The following is a 15,535-nucleotide window of genomic DNA, read 5'->3' as shown; positions in this document are numbered from 1 at the left end:
TAAAAATAAAGCACCCTAACTCCTCAGCTCTCACCTTCTTGCCCTATTCAGATACCTAAGGGGATACGCAGCTGTCCAGAGCCATCCCTAGCTTCTTGGTGCCCTTCTCCTTTCCCATGGACTACCTCCTTCCCCATTATCCCTCTTGTCTTCCTTCAAGACCCCCAGTACGAAAACCAGTGTCTTTACCCATTTAATTCATGGATATCTTCCTTCTCTCCCTCTTTTTCACTCCTCTCCTTTCTAAGTCTCTGACCCCTGCAACTATATCCTGACCCCTCCCACAGGCTCATCCCCACCCTTCCACAGAGAGACTCTCATCCTGATGAGGTCCCGATGGGACATAAAACTAGCAAAATAGCCAGAAGACCCTTGCTGTGCCTGCCTGCCTGCCTTCTCTTTTCTCTCTCTCCCTCCCTCCCTCCTTCCCTCTTTCCCACTCCCTTTCTCTTTCTCTCTCCCTCCCTCCCTCCTTCCCTCTCTCCCACTCCCTTTCTCTTTCTCTCTCCTTGGGACCCGCCGGAAGTGGAAGCAGTAACCCCTCCGGGACTCCCCTGGGGAGCTCCTCCCCTTCCGTCCTAACCTCAAAGTCCAGCTGGTCAGTGAGCAGTGGAGCCCTTCCTCAGACCTGCTTCCACGGGGATTTGCTTCCTGACTGGGAGAGATGACTCTAGCCTGGAGACATTTGCTGAGAGCTTTGTACCTGGAGACCTCAACTCCCAGGACTCCCAAGACACGCCCCTCCCCCAAAGGTGAGTGGAAACCAGAGGGACGTGGGTCAGCAGAGGGTCAGCGAGAGGGGAAGGGCTGAGCTCCGGAGCCTGTTGCCTGGAATTCTGGAATGTTAGACCCGGATAGGGTCTTAGAGACAAGTCCACTAAGACCTGTGAGCTAGACTTCACCTTGTCAGACCCAGTGCCCCCTTCTCCTGTCCAATATTTTGTAATGTTTCCTTTCATCTTGAAATGAAATTCATGGATAATAAAACCTAACTATACACAATTTCAAAATAAAAACAGTCGCAGTAACATAAAGGAGAAAGAAAAAGAAAGCAATTCAAAATAATAAAGTATTAACTGTAGTATACAGATGCTTGAGGATAACTATTTTAAAAAACATAAAAGCATCCACACAAATTTCCTCCTGGCCTCCAGAAAGTGGTACCACCCCCTCAATTACTAACAAGGAAACAGCCTCAGAGAAGTGTAGTCATTTACCCAAAGTCACTGAAGCCAGGTCTAGACCCTGAGCCCTCTTCTTCCACTCAGACTCTCCTCTTTCTCCAGCAGGAACAGACCTGGGGTAGCCAGGTCTGGTGGTGGCTTCATGTGCCTTGTGTTCCTGATTTTTCACATCTATCTTGTTTCACTAGGAGCCTACCACCTCCTCACCAATTTCCCTGCTGCAAACTCGAGCATAAGTAGGCATTTGCACACTGATGTGTCATAGTGGGACCCTGTGCCCCACAGGCCCCGAACAAACACAGGGGACCCTTTTCCATTGCCCATCATGATCAATTTTATCTTCATTCTCTCCTCATCTTTCCTTTTCCTATCTCCTTCCTTCCTCTTCCATTTGCTTTTTTCCCCCTTAACACTTGGAATTCTTTGAAACGTAATACATATCTGATGCTTTAAATGCATTATCTCCTCTCATCTTCAACCAAACTTCTTAGGGAGTACTATTATCCCATTTCACAGATGAGGAGACAGAAGAATAAAGGATAATTAAGAAATTTGGTCAAAGGCAGAAACATAGAAGTGACAACTTGGGGTTCAAAGCCAGGTCTGTCTCGCTCCAAAGTCAGAGCGATTCCACCAGGCCCTTTCTTACCCACCCTTTTGGATTTGTCTTTTCCCCCAGTCATGGGTCTTTTGCCAGAACACTATTTAACTCCAACATTTCCTGAGAAGGAGCTAGAATTATACCCAGAGTCTTATGCTCAGTAAAGAGGATGCTACCCTAAAGGTACCGGTTGTTGACAAAGTAAGAGAAAATGCCCTCTCTGCTGCATCTTCCCCTTTCCTACCCCTGCCCTGAGGGTTGTGGAGCTGGATTGATGGTGGGAGCAGGGGCCGGGAAATGGCAGGTGAGGCTCCGTGCCTAGAGATCTTGATCAGCTCACTGAGGACCCCTTCACGTGGCTCCACCAAGGGCACTACCAGGGAAAAGTAACCTTGCAAACCCAGCACACGTAGACATGGATGTCATACATTTTACCTGGTCTTTCCAAAACCTTTGGGACTTGGCTTCTACTTTCTTACCTACTAGTCCTAAATACCTGCCTGCTTGTTTGTTCATCCAAACACACACTCACTGAACACACCCTTCTTAAGAATCTGCGGGGTGCAAATAGACATTAGGCAATAAGTATGTGAGCACCTACCACACACCTGAGCAAAACAAAATCTCAGCCCTTACGTACCTCAGTGGGGGAGACTGAGCATAAACAAATAAACAGGTAAATATGCAAAAAATGAAATCCAGTCGAGATACATGCTGTAAATCAAGCCAAATCATGGTGAGGCAATAGAAAAATAAAATGGGCAGAGGGGGAGGCAGGGGCCATGTTAGACAGGAAGATCACCTGGCGTTAAAAGCTGTTAGGGGCTTCCCTGGTGGCGCCGTGATTGAGAGTCCGCCTGCCGATGCAGGGGACACGGGTTCGTGCCCCGGTCCGGGAAGATCCCACATGCCACGGAGCGGCTGGGCCCGTGAGCCATGGCCGCTGAGCCTACGTGCCCGGAGCTTGTGCTCCACAACGGGAGAGGCCACAACAGTGAGAGGCCCGCGTACCGCAAAAAAAAAAAAAAAAAAAAAAGCTGTCAGATATGCAAAAATAAAAATGTGTCACAGGACTTGCCTGGCAGCCCAGTGGTTAGGACTCCGAGCTTCCACTGCAGGGGGCGAGGGTTCAATCCCTGGTTGGGGAACTGAGATCGCACATGCCGCATGGTACAGCCAAGATAAAGAGTATGTCACAATCCTTGTAGAACACCTGCATGTATATTATGTGATATATGTGTGCATACAATGTTCAGCCTTACCTCTGTTTGAGAGGCACAATCACTTTGGGCCCACTATGTCCACAAAGTTACAGGAGCAATTTGTTTTCAGGATAAAAGAATGGAGAAAATATCTCAGCTATGCCTTCTTTCTTACTAATTAGCTAAAGATTATTAAATTTATAACATGTCTAGGCAGGTGGAGTGTATGCTCAAACATACCATTTTGCTATCACCTGCCTTCTCTCCCACAAGGAGGGGTGCACAGGAGGGCAAGTGGATTGCAAATAACACCCATTTCCACCTGAAAAACTTCCCAAGCCTCCTGCAAAGACTTTTCTAAGAAAAACATTCAAATTAGCCCTAAGGGTAGGTGTCCCGCCTGCCCCTCCAGGCCATCCTTGCTGCCATCTGTGGACTGACCTAAGCCCAGCAGAGGGCCAGGAGGGGCTCAGAAAAGGCCTGCTCCCAAAAATACCAAAGGAAGGATGGAGCCACCTGCCTGGGAATCAGGCAGAGCTCTTGCTGGTGAACAATGGCAACTGGCCCTGGTTTACTTAGGGAAAAGGACATTTATTGGAAGGATACAGAGGGAAGGTGGGAGGGGCTATAAGATTCAATAGGAAGCTGAGGAGGTGGGCAGGACTGGAGGTGCAAAGTTACCAGGGAAAGCCCCGTGGAAACAGCAGGAACTCCAGGCAGGAACAGCCTCGGAAGCACATCATGGCTCTAATGAGGACCTCCAGCTAGTCCCTCCATCCAGGTCCTTTGCTCAAGACTTCAGATCCAAGGGCTTCCCTGGTGGCGCAGTGGTTGAGAGTCTGCCTGCCGATGCAGGGGACACGGGTTCGTGCCCCGGTCCGGGAAGATCCCACATGCCACGGAGCGGCTGGGCCCGTGAGCCATGGCCGCTGAGCCTGCGCGTCCGGAGCCTTTGCTCCGCAACGGGAGAGGCCACAACAGTGAGAGGCCCAAGTACCGCAAAAAAAAAAGACTTCAGAAGCAGGGACATCTGATTCAGATATGAGACCTTCAGAGGTCTCACGCCCTTCCCTTGGCTTCCCTGGCGGGAGACAGGCAGCTGGTATTATTATCCGGTCACTTAGAGCACACAGTTCAATCAAGGATGAGCATCTTCCGTAACATCCTGCAGACTGTGGGACAGCTTATGAAGGGAGAAAGGAGGTGGCCTCAGGCCCTCAGCCCCATGGGGGGGTGAGGGTGGAACCTCAAAACTGCGAACACCTCACGTTTAATCACGGCCTCAGCTCTAAGGTGAGTGATAAAATCTTCCTCTCCTAACTCGCTGGCTAGCCCGAGTATCTGATGAGATACCCAAAGTGACAAGCTTTTTTAAAGTGACCTAATATGCTATGCAGAAATAAGGCATCGTTAGCACTTTAATAAATTCCCTTAATGTTCTACCAAGTATGCCCATTGTGTATTTTCAAATATTTTATAACCTTTTTTTTTATTTGAAAGAGTCACAGGCTCTTAATAAATACCCACCCTGTGTTGAAAGCTGGTTGTGGATTTTAGAAAAATCTTCGTCATTACAAAGAGAATTTCCCCTAGAATTTTCAAATGTCTACAAAAACGGATTTCTCTCACTTACCTTGCCCAACAGGTTTTCACTTTTTGATACTATGATTTGGCAGAAAGAACACAGAGCTAAGGTGACTTGTCTTTAGTGGAACTCTGTTGGTGAGAATTAGGCAGCCGGAAAATTAAATCTAGTTACCCAGTTGTCAAGAGTGGTGGTGGTCTCCAAACCGAACCATCTTTTTATTTGAAGTAGAGTTGGTTTACAATATTGTATAAGTTTCAGATGTACAGCAAAGTGATTCAGTTATACATGTATCCTTTTTTCAGATTCTTTTCCATTACAGATTATTACAAGATATTGAATACAGTTCCCTGTGCTATACAGTAAATCCCTGTTGTGTAGCTATTTTACATATAGTGATGTGTATCTATTAATCCTATGCTCCTAATTTATTCCTCCCCCTCCCCACCCCAAATGCCGTCTTTAAATGTCTTGAGTTGTTCAGATGAATTGAATGGAAGTTGATGAATTTAATGAAAATCATTAGTTGTCATCCATGTTCAGCATTAGGCTTAAAAAGGCAACATCAGACCAGCCAAAATGATAAAAGAGAGATAAAAAAAATTTCTATGCCGAAATAGACGTGGGATTCAGTTTTATGAACCCACATTTCAGTTCTCCCTTCCCCGACCCCCTTGGTGCTATCTTCTCGCCACCACCACTAGCCCCACACTCCCGGGCCCCAGGCGTGCAAACAGGCAGGTGCACAGATGCACGCACACAATGTCCAGGAGCCCAAGAGAAGCTTTATCAACCCTCAACTCTATGTCATCCTCAAAACATAGGCTATTTTGAATAAAGAATGCAGGCAACTATCAACATGTTTAGGTTTGAATTTCTTCCAGCAAATAATGAAAACGGAAGCATGTTCTTTCTTTTTGTCAATCAACTATTATATGTACTGTTGTTTTTGAGTTTGGGTTGTTGAGCGAGAGAGGTTTTCAGCTGTTCGAAGATGTTGTCTAGACTTCTTTCCTTTTTTTATCAAAGTACAGTTGATTGACAATACTATATTAATTTCAAGTGTGCAACATAGTGATTCAATATTTTTATAGATAATACTCCATTTAAAGTTAGTATGAAATACTGGCTTTATGCCCTGTGCTGTACAATACATCCTCGTACCTTATTTATTTTATACATAGTAGTTGTACCTCTTCATGCCCTACCCCTACCTTGTCCCTCCCCCTCATCCCTCTCCCCACTGGTAACCGCTAGTTTGTTCTCTATATCTGTGAGTCTGTTTCTGTTTTGTTATAGTCATTCATTTGTTTCATTTTTTGGATTCCACATACAAGTGTGAGATGTAATCTAGACTTATTTCACTTACTGACTTGTTATTTTTCCTACTTGCTTGCTAATCTTCCTTCCTTCCATCCTTCCTTCCTTCCTAAGAGCAGAATTTTATGTATTTCATTTTGGGCATTCATTCAGCCATCATATTCCTATCAGTTTGGTGAACAAACAAATGAATGAATGAATATACCTACTTGACCATTTAAAATTCAAGCTTTTCTTTATCAAATTTTTCCAACTCTCTTTCTTCCCCCTCCAGACTACTTTCATAATTTCCTGTAACTTTGGAGTCAAGAGACCTTTCAGCCTCCTCAATGGGTAACTCCAATTTTGCAGATAGGAAAATGAGACTGCAGGAGTGAAGAGAATTAGAATTCTTAGAAACACTCAGAATTTTTCCCCCATATCAGAACAGTAACTAATGTAGAGAGACACAATGAAAAGCTTTTGAGAAGGTGAAATTCTCAGAAAACTTAGCTATTATTTTTTGGGTCATTTCTATGTATGGATAGCCAAAAGCCACTTGCTTTTAAAGTAAGAGCAAATTAACGACATTCGTGATTATTTAGAGCAGAAAAGTGGATGAGCTTTTTCTGAAAGAAACAGAGTCAGTGTCATTACTTTCCAGATTCATTTAAAAACACAATTGTTCATTGTGTTTCTCAGGAGGGTGACTTTATAGCCACACAAAACACCAACATTACATCCATGGATTCAAACCTTCATGCTGAACAAGAGACATCATTTCCTCAGCTCTCTCCACCTGTAAAATTTTCTCGATACTGACCTTGAATCCTCAAAATTAGCAGCATTCTCTTCTAAGAGTACTTATAAAGTTTCTAGATAACTCTTCCAGCTCCGATGTTCTCTGATTCTATTATTCCATCCCACTGCTATGGAGGGGTCAAAATCTGTGCTGGCAGAGGAGGCTGGAGGTGGCCAGTGAATGAACGAAATGGTACCAGACTGGGAGTCAGAAACTGGGAGTTTTGTTCTTGTTCTGCAGCTAACTAGCTTGGTGATCTTAAACAAATCAACTTACCACTTTAGGCTGGTTTCTACATCTATAAAATGAGCATTTTGACACCCCGCCCAAAAAAACTAAGCTTCCTTCTAGCTTCAAATATTTAATGATTCCTCTGGCTCAGCTTATCTTTTCTTTGCCATGGTCTTGTGTTTTCATGAACTTCAAGTTGTGTTTTACAGGAAGGTTTTGTCTTCCGGATCTCCTTGCATGTATTTATTATTATAGTACATGGCCTAGCACCTCTCTCTCCTCATCCCCTACAAGAATAGTCAAAAGCCATTTGTTCTTTGTTTATTGGAGCCAACCCAGTACTGGGAACTGGGCTAGGCACTGGGATTCAGGGACTAGGAAGGTCAAAGCTTAGAAAGCACCTCTATGGACAGAGAATGGACTCCTGCAACCCCCAGCCCTGGCAGAAGTTTGAACCGAACAGAGAATTACAGTCCATACAGGCAGCAGAGAGAGGAACTTCCCAAGTTTGTGAGGGACCCAGGTGGGAGAAACCATGACTTCCCCCAGTACCCTCTGTGCCTTTCCTGACTAGATTTGAGAGGAGCTCTCTTTTTTTCTCCAGAAAATTCATTATTTTTAATTTTAATTTTTAATTTTATTGAAGCATAGTTGACTTACAATGTTGTATTAACTTCTGCTGTACAGCAGTGACTCAGTTATACACATATATTCTTTTACATATTCTTTTCCATTATGGTTTATCACAGGATGTTGAATATAGTTCCCTGTGCAGTACATTAGGACCTTGTTGTTTAAGAAAATTCATTATTAAGATACTTCAGTTTGGGGCCTGCGCTCACTGGCCTGGTGATGTCAGAGGCTGGAAAACTCCACCATCCGTCCCGCTCGGCGCCTCCGTTTTGAATATGCAGACTTCGTAACTGAGATGCACCTGCACAGGGCACCAATTACCTCACCTTCTTCCCTACCTCCAATTACCTTTCCCCACATCTAAGACCACCCTGCTTATTCCATAAATATCCCAACTGGGGAGGCAGTTCTGAGACTTGTCCTCCAGTCTCCTCGCTTGGCTGCCTTGTGAGTAAAACTCTTTCTGAGCTGTAAAAAAAAAAAGATACCTCAGTTTTAAATCCAAAGGCTGATTTAAATAAGAAATAAACAAAAGTTCTCAGAACTTTGATTCAGGTAACTATAGATGATTCTTACGAACGCTCTTGTGTGATGTTCAGCTGAGGACACTAACTCACTTCACTTTCAGTAGGTGCTTTCTGGACATCTGTAACCAAGCTCAGTCTTCATACAAAGCCCAGCATGCCTCCGTGTGACTTCACACCTGAAAGATACCAGGTGAGAGTAAGAGCTTTAGGAATATCCCAACAAGGTGGTTCTTCTTGGGAGGCCTCACATAGTTGCTTCCTCAAGAAGGAACCACAGATGGCCCTGCCTGCCACTGAGCCATCCATCTCAGATGTCCTATCCCTTAAGCCACTGGGAGCATCTGAACTCTTTTACCCCATTCAGTGGCATTGCATGAGTTGGGGTGTGTGTGAGACAGAGACAGACAGAGGCAGAGATGGAGAGACAAAACAGAAGGAGACAGAGAATACAAGGAAGAGACTGTCCATGACAATATATGTGTCACAGTGATGTAGGCATAGATGTACACACACAAAGAAATACATAGGTCACAAATATGAAGGCTATTTTGCTCTCAGGCTAATAAATATTGGACTCATTCTCTCTCTCCCTCTCTGTGTCTCTGTCTCCCTCTCTCCCCAACACCCCTTCATCCTACATAATATTCATAAGTTAGAAATTGTAGAATTAATAGAGTCAGGAGGGACCCACAGAGAAGAGAACTATAGGACAGAGGCTTTGTAATTAAAGACATAAACACCACAAGCACTTCATTCTTTTTTTTTTTTTGTGGTACGCAGGCCTCTCACTGTTGTGGCCTCTCCCGTTGTGGAGCACAGGCTCCGGACGTGCAGGCTCAGCGGCCATGGCTCACGGGCCCAGCCGCTCCGCGGCATGTGGGATCTTCCCAGACCGGGGCACGATCCCGTGTCCCCTGCATTGGCAGGCAGACTCTCAACCACTGCACCACCAGGGAAGCCCTTCATTCTTTTTTTTTTTTTTTTTTTTTTTTGCAGTACGCGGGCCTCTCACTGTTGTGGCCTCTCCCGTTGCGGAGCACAGGCTCTGGACGCACAGGCTCAGTGGCCGTGGCTCACGGGCCCAGCCGCTCCACGGCATGTGGGATCTTCCCAGACTGGGGCACGAACCCGTGTCCCCTGCATCGGCAGGTGGACTCCCAACCACTGCACCACCAGGGAAGCCCCATTCTTTTATTCTCAAAAAAAAAAAAAAAAACTACAGAGGGAAAAAAACACATTACTTCAGACATTTACTTCCAAAGTCTTTTACTTTTTTTCACAGCTAGAATTAACCCAAAGCCAAGGTTTTCTATTGAGAGGTAGAAAATTCCATCCCCCTTCTCCATGTTTGATCTAGAAAGGGATTAAAGGGCCACATGAATAATTTGCTCCACCTGAGAGGAAGGACCTGGGTGTGTGTCCTGCAAGGAGGTCACTGGGCAAATAGCTGCCCTGGTGAGCAAGGGCAGCAGCCCTGTGCCGGGTTGGTGGGGAGGCCAGGCACTGCTATGTGGACCTGCTAGTGACGGTGTAAGCAATGTGGGGATAAGGAAGATGCTAAACACTTGAATCTTGCCTACCTACAGTCCCTTGCCTATAATCGAGTCCTGGAGATCCACAAGCAACATCTTTCTCCTGTGCTGACAGCCTATTTCTCAGAGCCCTTGTTGCTCCACCAGGGGCACATGGAGTGGCTCTTTGATTATGAAGGAAACAGATACCTGGATTTCTTTTCTGGGATTGTCACTGTCAGTGTTGGTCACTGTCACCCGTGAGTATCCTTAAAATTCTGGGATTTTCACTCCAGAAAAATATACGGAAAACAGGCTAATGATCATGTTCATGATTCAGAACCTCAGTTAAGGGGGGACCTTCAAGATGGCGGAGGAGTAAGACGTGGAGATCACCCTCCTCCCCACACAAAAAACAAAAATACATCTACATGTAGAACAACTCCTACAGAACACCTACTGAACGCTGGCAGAAGACCTCAGACTTCCCAAAAGGCAAGAAACTCCCCACGTACCTGGGTAGGGCAAAAGAAAAAAAGAAAAAACAGGGATAAAAGAATAGGGATGGGACCTGCGAAGGAGGAAAGGATTCCACACACTAGGAAGCCCCTTCGCTGGTGGAGACGGGCGGGGGGGGGGGGGGCGGGGGGGAGGGGCGCGGGGGGGGCGGGGAGAGGGGAGCTTCGGAGCCACGGAGGAGAGCACAGCCACAGGGGTGCGGAGGGCAAAGCGGAGAGATTCCCGCACAGAGAATCGGTGCCGACCAGCACTCACCAGCCTGAGAGGCTTGTCTGCTCACCCGCCGGGGCGGGCGGGGGCTGGGAGCTGAGGCTTGGGCTTCGGTCGGATCCCAGGGAGAGGACTGGGGTTGGCTGCGTGAACACAGCCTGAAGGGGCTAGTGCGCCACGGCTGGCCGGGAGGAAGTCCGGGGGAAAGTCTGGAGCTGCCAAAGAGGCAACAGACTTTTTCTTGCCTCTTTCTTTCCTGGTGCGCAAGGAGAGGGGATTAAGTGCGCTGCTTAAAGGAGCTCCAGAGACAGACGTGAGCCACGGCCATCAGCGCGGAGACGGGCATGAGACGCTAAGGCCGTTGCTGCCGCCAACAAGAAGCCTGTGTGCGAGCACAGGTCACTATCCACACCTCCCCTCCCGGGAGCCTGTGCGGCCCGCCACTGCCAGGGTCCCGGGATCCAGGGACAACTTCCCCAGGAGAACGCACGGCGCACCTCAGGCTGGTACAACATCACACCGGCCTCTGCCGCCGCAGGCTCGCCCCGCATCCATACCCCTCCCTCCCCACAGCCTGAGTGAGCCAGAGCCCCCAAATCAGCTGCTCCTTTAACCCCGTCCTGTCTGAGCGAAGAACAGATGCCCTCAGGCGACCTAAACGCAGAGGCGAGTCCAAATCCAAAGCTGATCCCCGGGAGCTGTGCGAGCAAAGATGAGAAAGGGAAATCTCTCCCAGCAGCCTCAGGAGCAGCGGATTAAATCTCCACAGTCAACTTGATATACCCTGCATCTGTGGAATACCTGAATAAACAACAAATCATCCCAAATTGAGGAGGTGGACTTTAGGAGCAACTCTAGACTTGGGGTTTGCTTTCTGCATCTAATTTGTTTCTGGTTTTATGTTATCTTAGTTTAGTATTTAGAGCTTATTATCATTGGTAGATTTGTTTATTGATTTGGTTGCTCTCTTCTTTCTTTGTTTTTAATTTTTTAATTTTTAATAATTTTTTATTTTTTATTTTAGTAACTTTATTTTATTTTATTTCCTTCTTTCTTTCTATTTTTTTCTCCACTTTCTTCTGAGCCATATGGTGGACAGGGTCTTGGTGCTCCTGCCAGGTGTCAGGCCTGAGCCTATGAGGTGGGAGAGCTGAGTAAAGGACACTGGTCCACCAGAGACCTCCCGGCTCCACGTAATGTCAAAAGGCAAAAACTCTCCCACTGATCTCCATCTCAACTCTAAGACCCCACTCCACTCAATGACCAGCAAGGTACAGTGCCGGATACCCCATGCCAAACAACTAGCAAGACAGGAACACAAACCGATGCATTAGCAAAGAAGCTGCCTAAAATCATAATAAGCTCATGGACACCCCAAAACACACCACCAGACGTGGTCCTGCCCACCAGAAAGACAAGATCCAGTCTCATTCACCAGAACACAGACACCAGTCGTCCCCTCCACGTGGTTGTGTAGGAAGCCTCCACAACCCACTGAACCAACCTTAGCCACTGAGGGCAGACACCAAAAATAACAGGAACTATGAACCTGCAGCCTGTGAAAAGGAGAGCCCAAACACAGTAACTTAAGCAAAATGAGAAGACAGAGAAATACACAGCAGATGAAGGAGCAAGGTAAAAACCTACCTGTCCAAACAAATGCAGAGGAAATAGGCACTCTAACTGAAAAAGAATTCAGAGTAATGATAGTAAAGATGATCCAAAATCTTGGAAATAGAATGGAGAAAATAAAAGGCACATTTACCAAGGACCTAGAAGAATTAAAGAGCAAACAAACAATGATGAACAACACAATAAATTAAATTTAAAATTCTCTAGAAGGAATAAAGAGTGGAATAACTGAGGCAGAAGAACAGATAAGTGACCTAGAAGATAAAATAGGAGAAATAACTATCACAGACCAGAATAAAGAAAAAAGAATGAAAAGAATTGAGGACAGTCTTAGAAACCTCTGGGACAACATTAAACAAACCAACATTCGAATTATAGGGGTCCCAGAAGAAGAGAAAAAAAAAAGGGACTGAGAAAATACTTGAGGAGATTATAGTTGAAAACGTCCCTAATATGGGAAGGGAAATAGTCAGTCAAGTCCAGGAAGTGCAGAGAGTCCCATACAGGATAAATCCATGGAGAAACACACCAAGACACATATTAATCAAACTATCAAAAGTTAAATACAAACAAAAAATATTAAAAACAGCAAGGGAAAAGCAACAAATAACATACAAGGGAATCCCCATAAGGTTAACAACTGATCTTTCAGCAGAAACTGCAAGCCAGAAGGGAGCAGCAGGACATATTTAAAGACATGAAAGGGAAAAATCTACAACCAAGATTACTCTACCCAGCAAGGATCTCATTCCGTTTCAATGGAGAAATTAAAATCTTTACAGACAAGCAAAAGCTAAGAGAATTCAGCACCACCAAACCAGCTCTACAACAAATGCTAAAGGAACTTCTCTAGGCAGGAAACACAAGAGAAGGAAAAGACTTATAATAACAAACCCAAAACAATTAAGAAAATGGTAATAGGAACATACATATCAATAACTACCTTAAATGTAAATGGATTAAATGCTCCAACCACAACACATAGACTGGCTGAATGGATACAAAAACAAGACCTGTATATGTGCTGTCTACAAGAGACCCACTTCAGACCTAGGGACACATACAGACTGAAAGTGAGGGGATGGAAAAAGATATTCCATGCAAATGGATATCAAAAGAAACCTGGAGTAGCAATACTCATATCTGATAAAAGAGACTTTAAAATAAAGACTATTACAAGAGACAATAAGGACACTACATAATGATCAAGGGATCAATCCAAGAAGAAGATATAACAATTGTAAATATTTATGCACCAAACATAAGAGCACCTCAATACATAAGGCAAATGCTCACAGCCATAACAGGGGAAATCGACAGTAACACAATCACAGTAGAGGATTTTAATACCCCACTTTCACCAATGGACAGAGCATCCAAAATGAAAATAAATACGGAAACACAAGCTTTAAGTGACACATTTAAAAAGATGGACTTAATTGATATTTATAGGACATTCCATCTGAAAACAAGAGAATACACATTTTTCTCAAGTGCCTGAGAACAATCTCCAGGATAGACCATATCTTAGGTCACAAATCAAGCCTTGGTAAATTTAAGAAAATTGAAATCATATCAAGTATCTTTTCCAACCACAATGCAATGAGACTAGATATCAATTAGAGGATAAAATCTCTAAAAAATACAAGCACATGGACGCTAAACAATACACTACTAAATAACCAAGAGGTCACTGAAGAAATCAAACAGGAAATCAAAAAATACCTAGAAGCAAATGGCAATGAAAACATGATGTCCCAAAACCTATGGGATGCAGCAAAGGCACTTCTAAGAGGGAATTTTATAGCAATACAATCCTACCTCAAGAAACAAGACACATCTCAAATAAACAACCTAAACTTACACCTAAAGCAATTAGAGAAAGAAGAGCAAAAAAACTCCAAAGTTAGCAGAAGGAAAGAAATCATAAAGATCAGACCAAAATAAATGAAAAAGAAATGAAGGACATGCTAGCAAAGATCAACAAAACTAAAAGCTGGTTCTTTGAGAAGATAAAATTGATAAACCATTAGCCAGACTCATCAAGAAAAAAAGGGAGAAGACTCAAATCAATAGAATTACAAATGAAAAAGGAGAAGTAACAACTGACACTGCAGAAGTACAAAGGATCATGAGAGATTACTACAAGCAACTATATGACAATAAAATGGACAACCTGGAAGTAATGGACAAATTTTTAGAAAAGCACAACCTCCCGAGACTGAACCAGGAAGAAATAGAATGTATAAACAGACCAATCACAAGCACTGAAATTGAAACTGTGACTAAAAATCTTCCAACAAACAAAAGCCCAGGACCAGATGGCTTCACAGGCAAATTCTATGAAACATCTAGAGAAGAGCTAACACCTATCCTTCTCAAACTCTTCCACAATAGACCAGAGGGAGGAACACTCTCAAACTCATTCTACGAGGCCACCATCACCCTGATACCAAAACCAGACAAAGATGTCACAAACAATGAAAACTACAGGCCAATATCACTGATGACCATAGATGCAAAAATCCTCAACAAAATACTAGCAAACAGAATCCAACAGCACCTTACAGTGATCATACACCATGATCAAGTGGGGTTTATCCCAGGAATGCAAGGATTCTTCAATATATGCAAATCAATCAATGTGATATACCATACAAAGAAATTGAAGGAGAGAAACCATATGATCATCTCATTAGATGCAGAAAAAGGTTTTGACAAAATTCAACACCCATTTATGATAGAAAACCCCCTGGAAAGTAGGCATAGAGGGAAAGTTCCTCAACATAATAAAGGCTATATATGACAAACCCACGGCCAATGTAGTTCTCAACAGTGAAAAACTGAAACTATTTCCACGAAGATCAGGAGCAAGACAAGGTTGCCCACTCTCACCACTTTTATTCAACATAGTTTTGGAAGTTTTAGCCACAGCAATCAGAGAAGAAAAAGAAATAAAAGGAATCCAGGTCGGAATCAATGGAGAAAAGACAGCCTCTTCAATAAATAGTACTGGGAAAACTGGACAGCTACATGTAAAAGAATGAAATTAGAACACTCCCTAACACCATACACAAAAATAAACTCTAAATGGATTAAAGACCTAAATATAAGGCCAGACACTGCAAAACTCTTAGAGGAAAACATAGGCGGAGCACTGCATGACATAAACCACAGCAAGATCCTTTTTGACCCACCTCCTAGAGAAATGGAAATAAAACCAAAAATAAAAAAATGGGACATAATGAAACTTAAAAGCTCTTGCACAGCAAAGGAAACCATAAACAAGACGAAAAGACAACCCTCAGAATGGGAGTAAATATTTGCAAATGCAGCAACTGACAAAGGATTACTCTCCAAAATTTATAAGCAGCTCATGCAGCTCAATACCAAAACAACAAACAACCCAAACCAAAAATAGAAGACCTAAATAGACATTTCTCCAGAGAAGATATACAGATTGCCAACAAACACATGAAAGGATGCTCAACATCACTAATCATTATAGAAATGCAAGTCAAAACTACAATAAGGTATCACCTCATACCAGTCAGAATGGCCATCATCAAAAAATCTACAACAATAAATGCTAGAAAGGG

At 44.1% G+C, this 15,535-nt stretch overlaps 1 protein-coding gene across 2 annotated transcripts in view; it reads left to right on the top strand.

Annotated features, from left to right (window-relative positions):
• The first annotated feature begins 615 nt into the window (after positions 1-615).
• The window catches only part of AGXT2 (alanine--glyoxylate aminotransferase 2), a 43,828-nt gene continuing 28,908 nt past the window's right edge, over positions 616-15,535 (top strand). Inside the window, exons 1-3 of one of the 2 annotated variants that reach the window (XM_081231949.1) lie at positions 616-752; positions 8,169-8,254; positions 9,651-9,835. In XM_081231949.1, the coding sequence (XP_081088075.1) occupies positions 665-752; positions 8,169-8,254; positions 9,651-9,835 (359 nt within the window). In that variant the 5' untranslated portion in view covers positions 616-664. Of the gene's footprint in view, positions 753-8,165; positions 8,255-9,650; positions 9,836-15,535 lie in introns of both variants that reach the window. The other variant, XM_081231948.1, reaches the window with a different exon arrangement.

The sequence above is a fragment of the Mesoplodon bidens genome, assembly GCF_964165515.1.
Source record: "Mesoplodon bidens genome assembly, chromosome: 4".
Classification (NCBI taxonomy): Eukaryota; Metazoa; Chordata; class Mammalia; order Artiodactyla; family Ziphiidae; genus Mesoplodon; species Mesoplodon bidens.
Note: the sequence above shows the minus strand (reverse complement) of the source record. Positions and strands in the feature narration are given on the sequence as shown.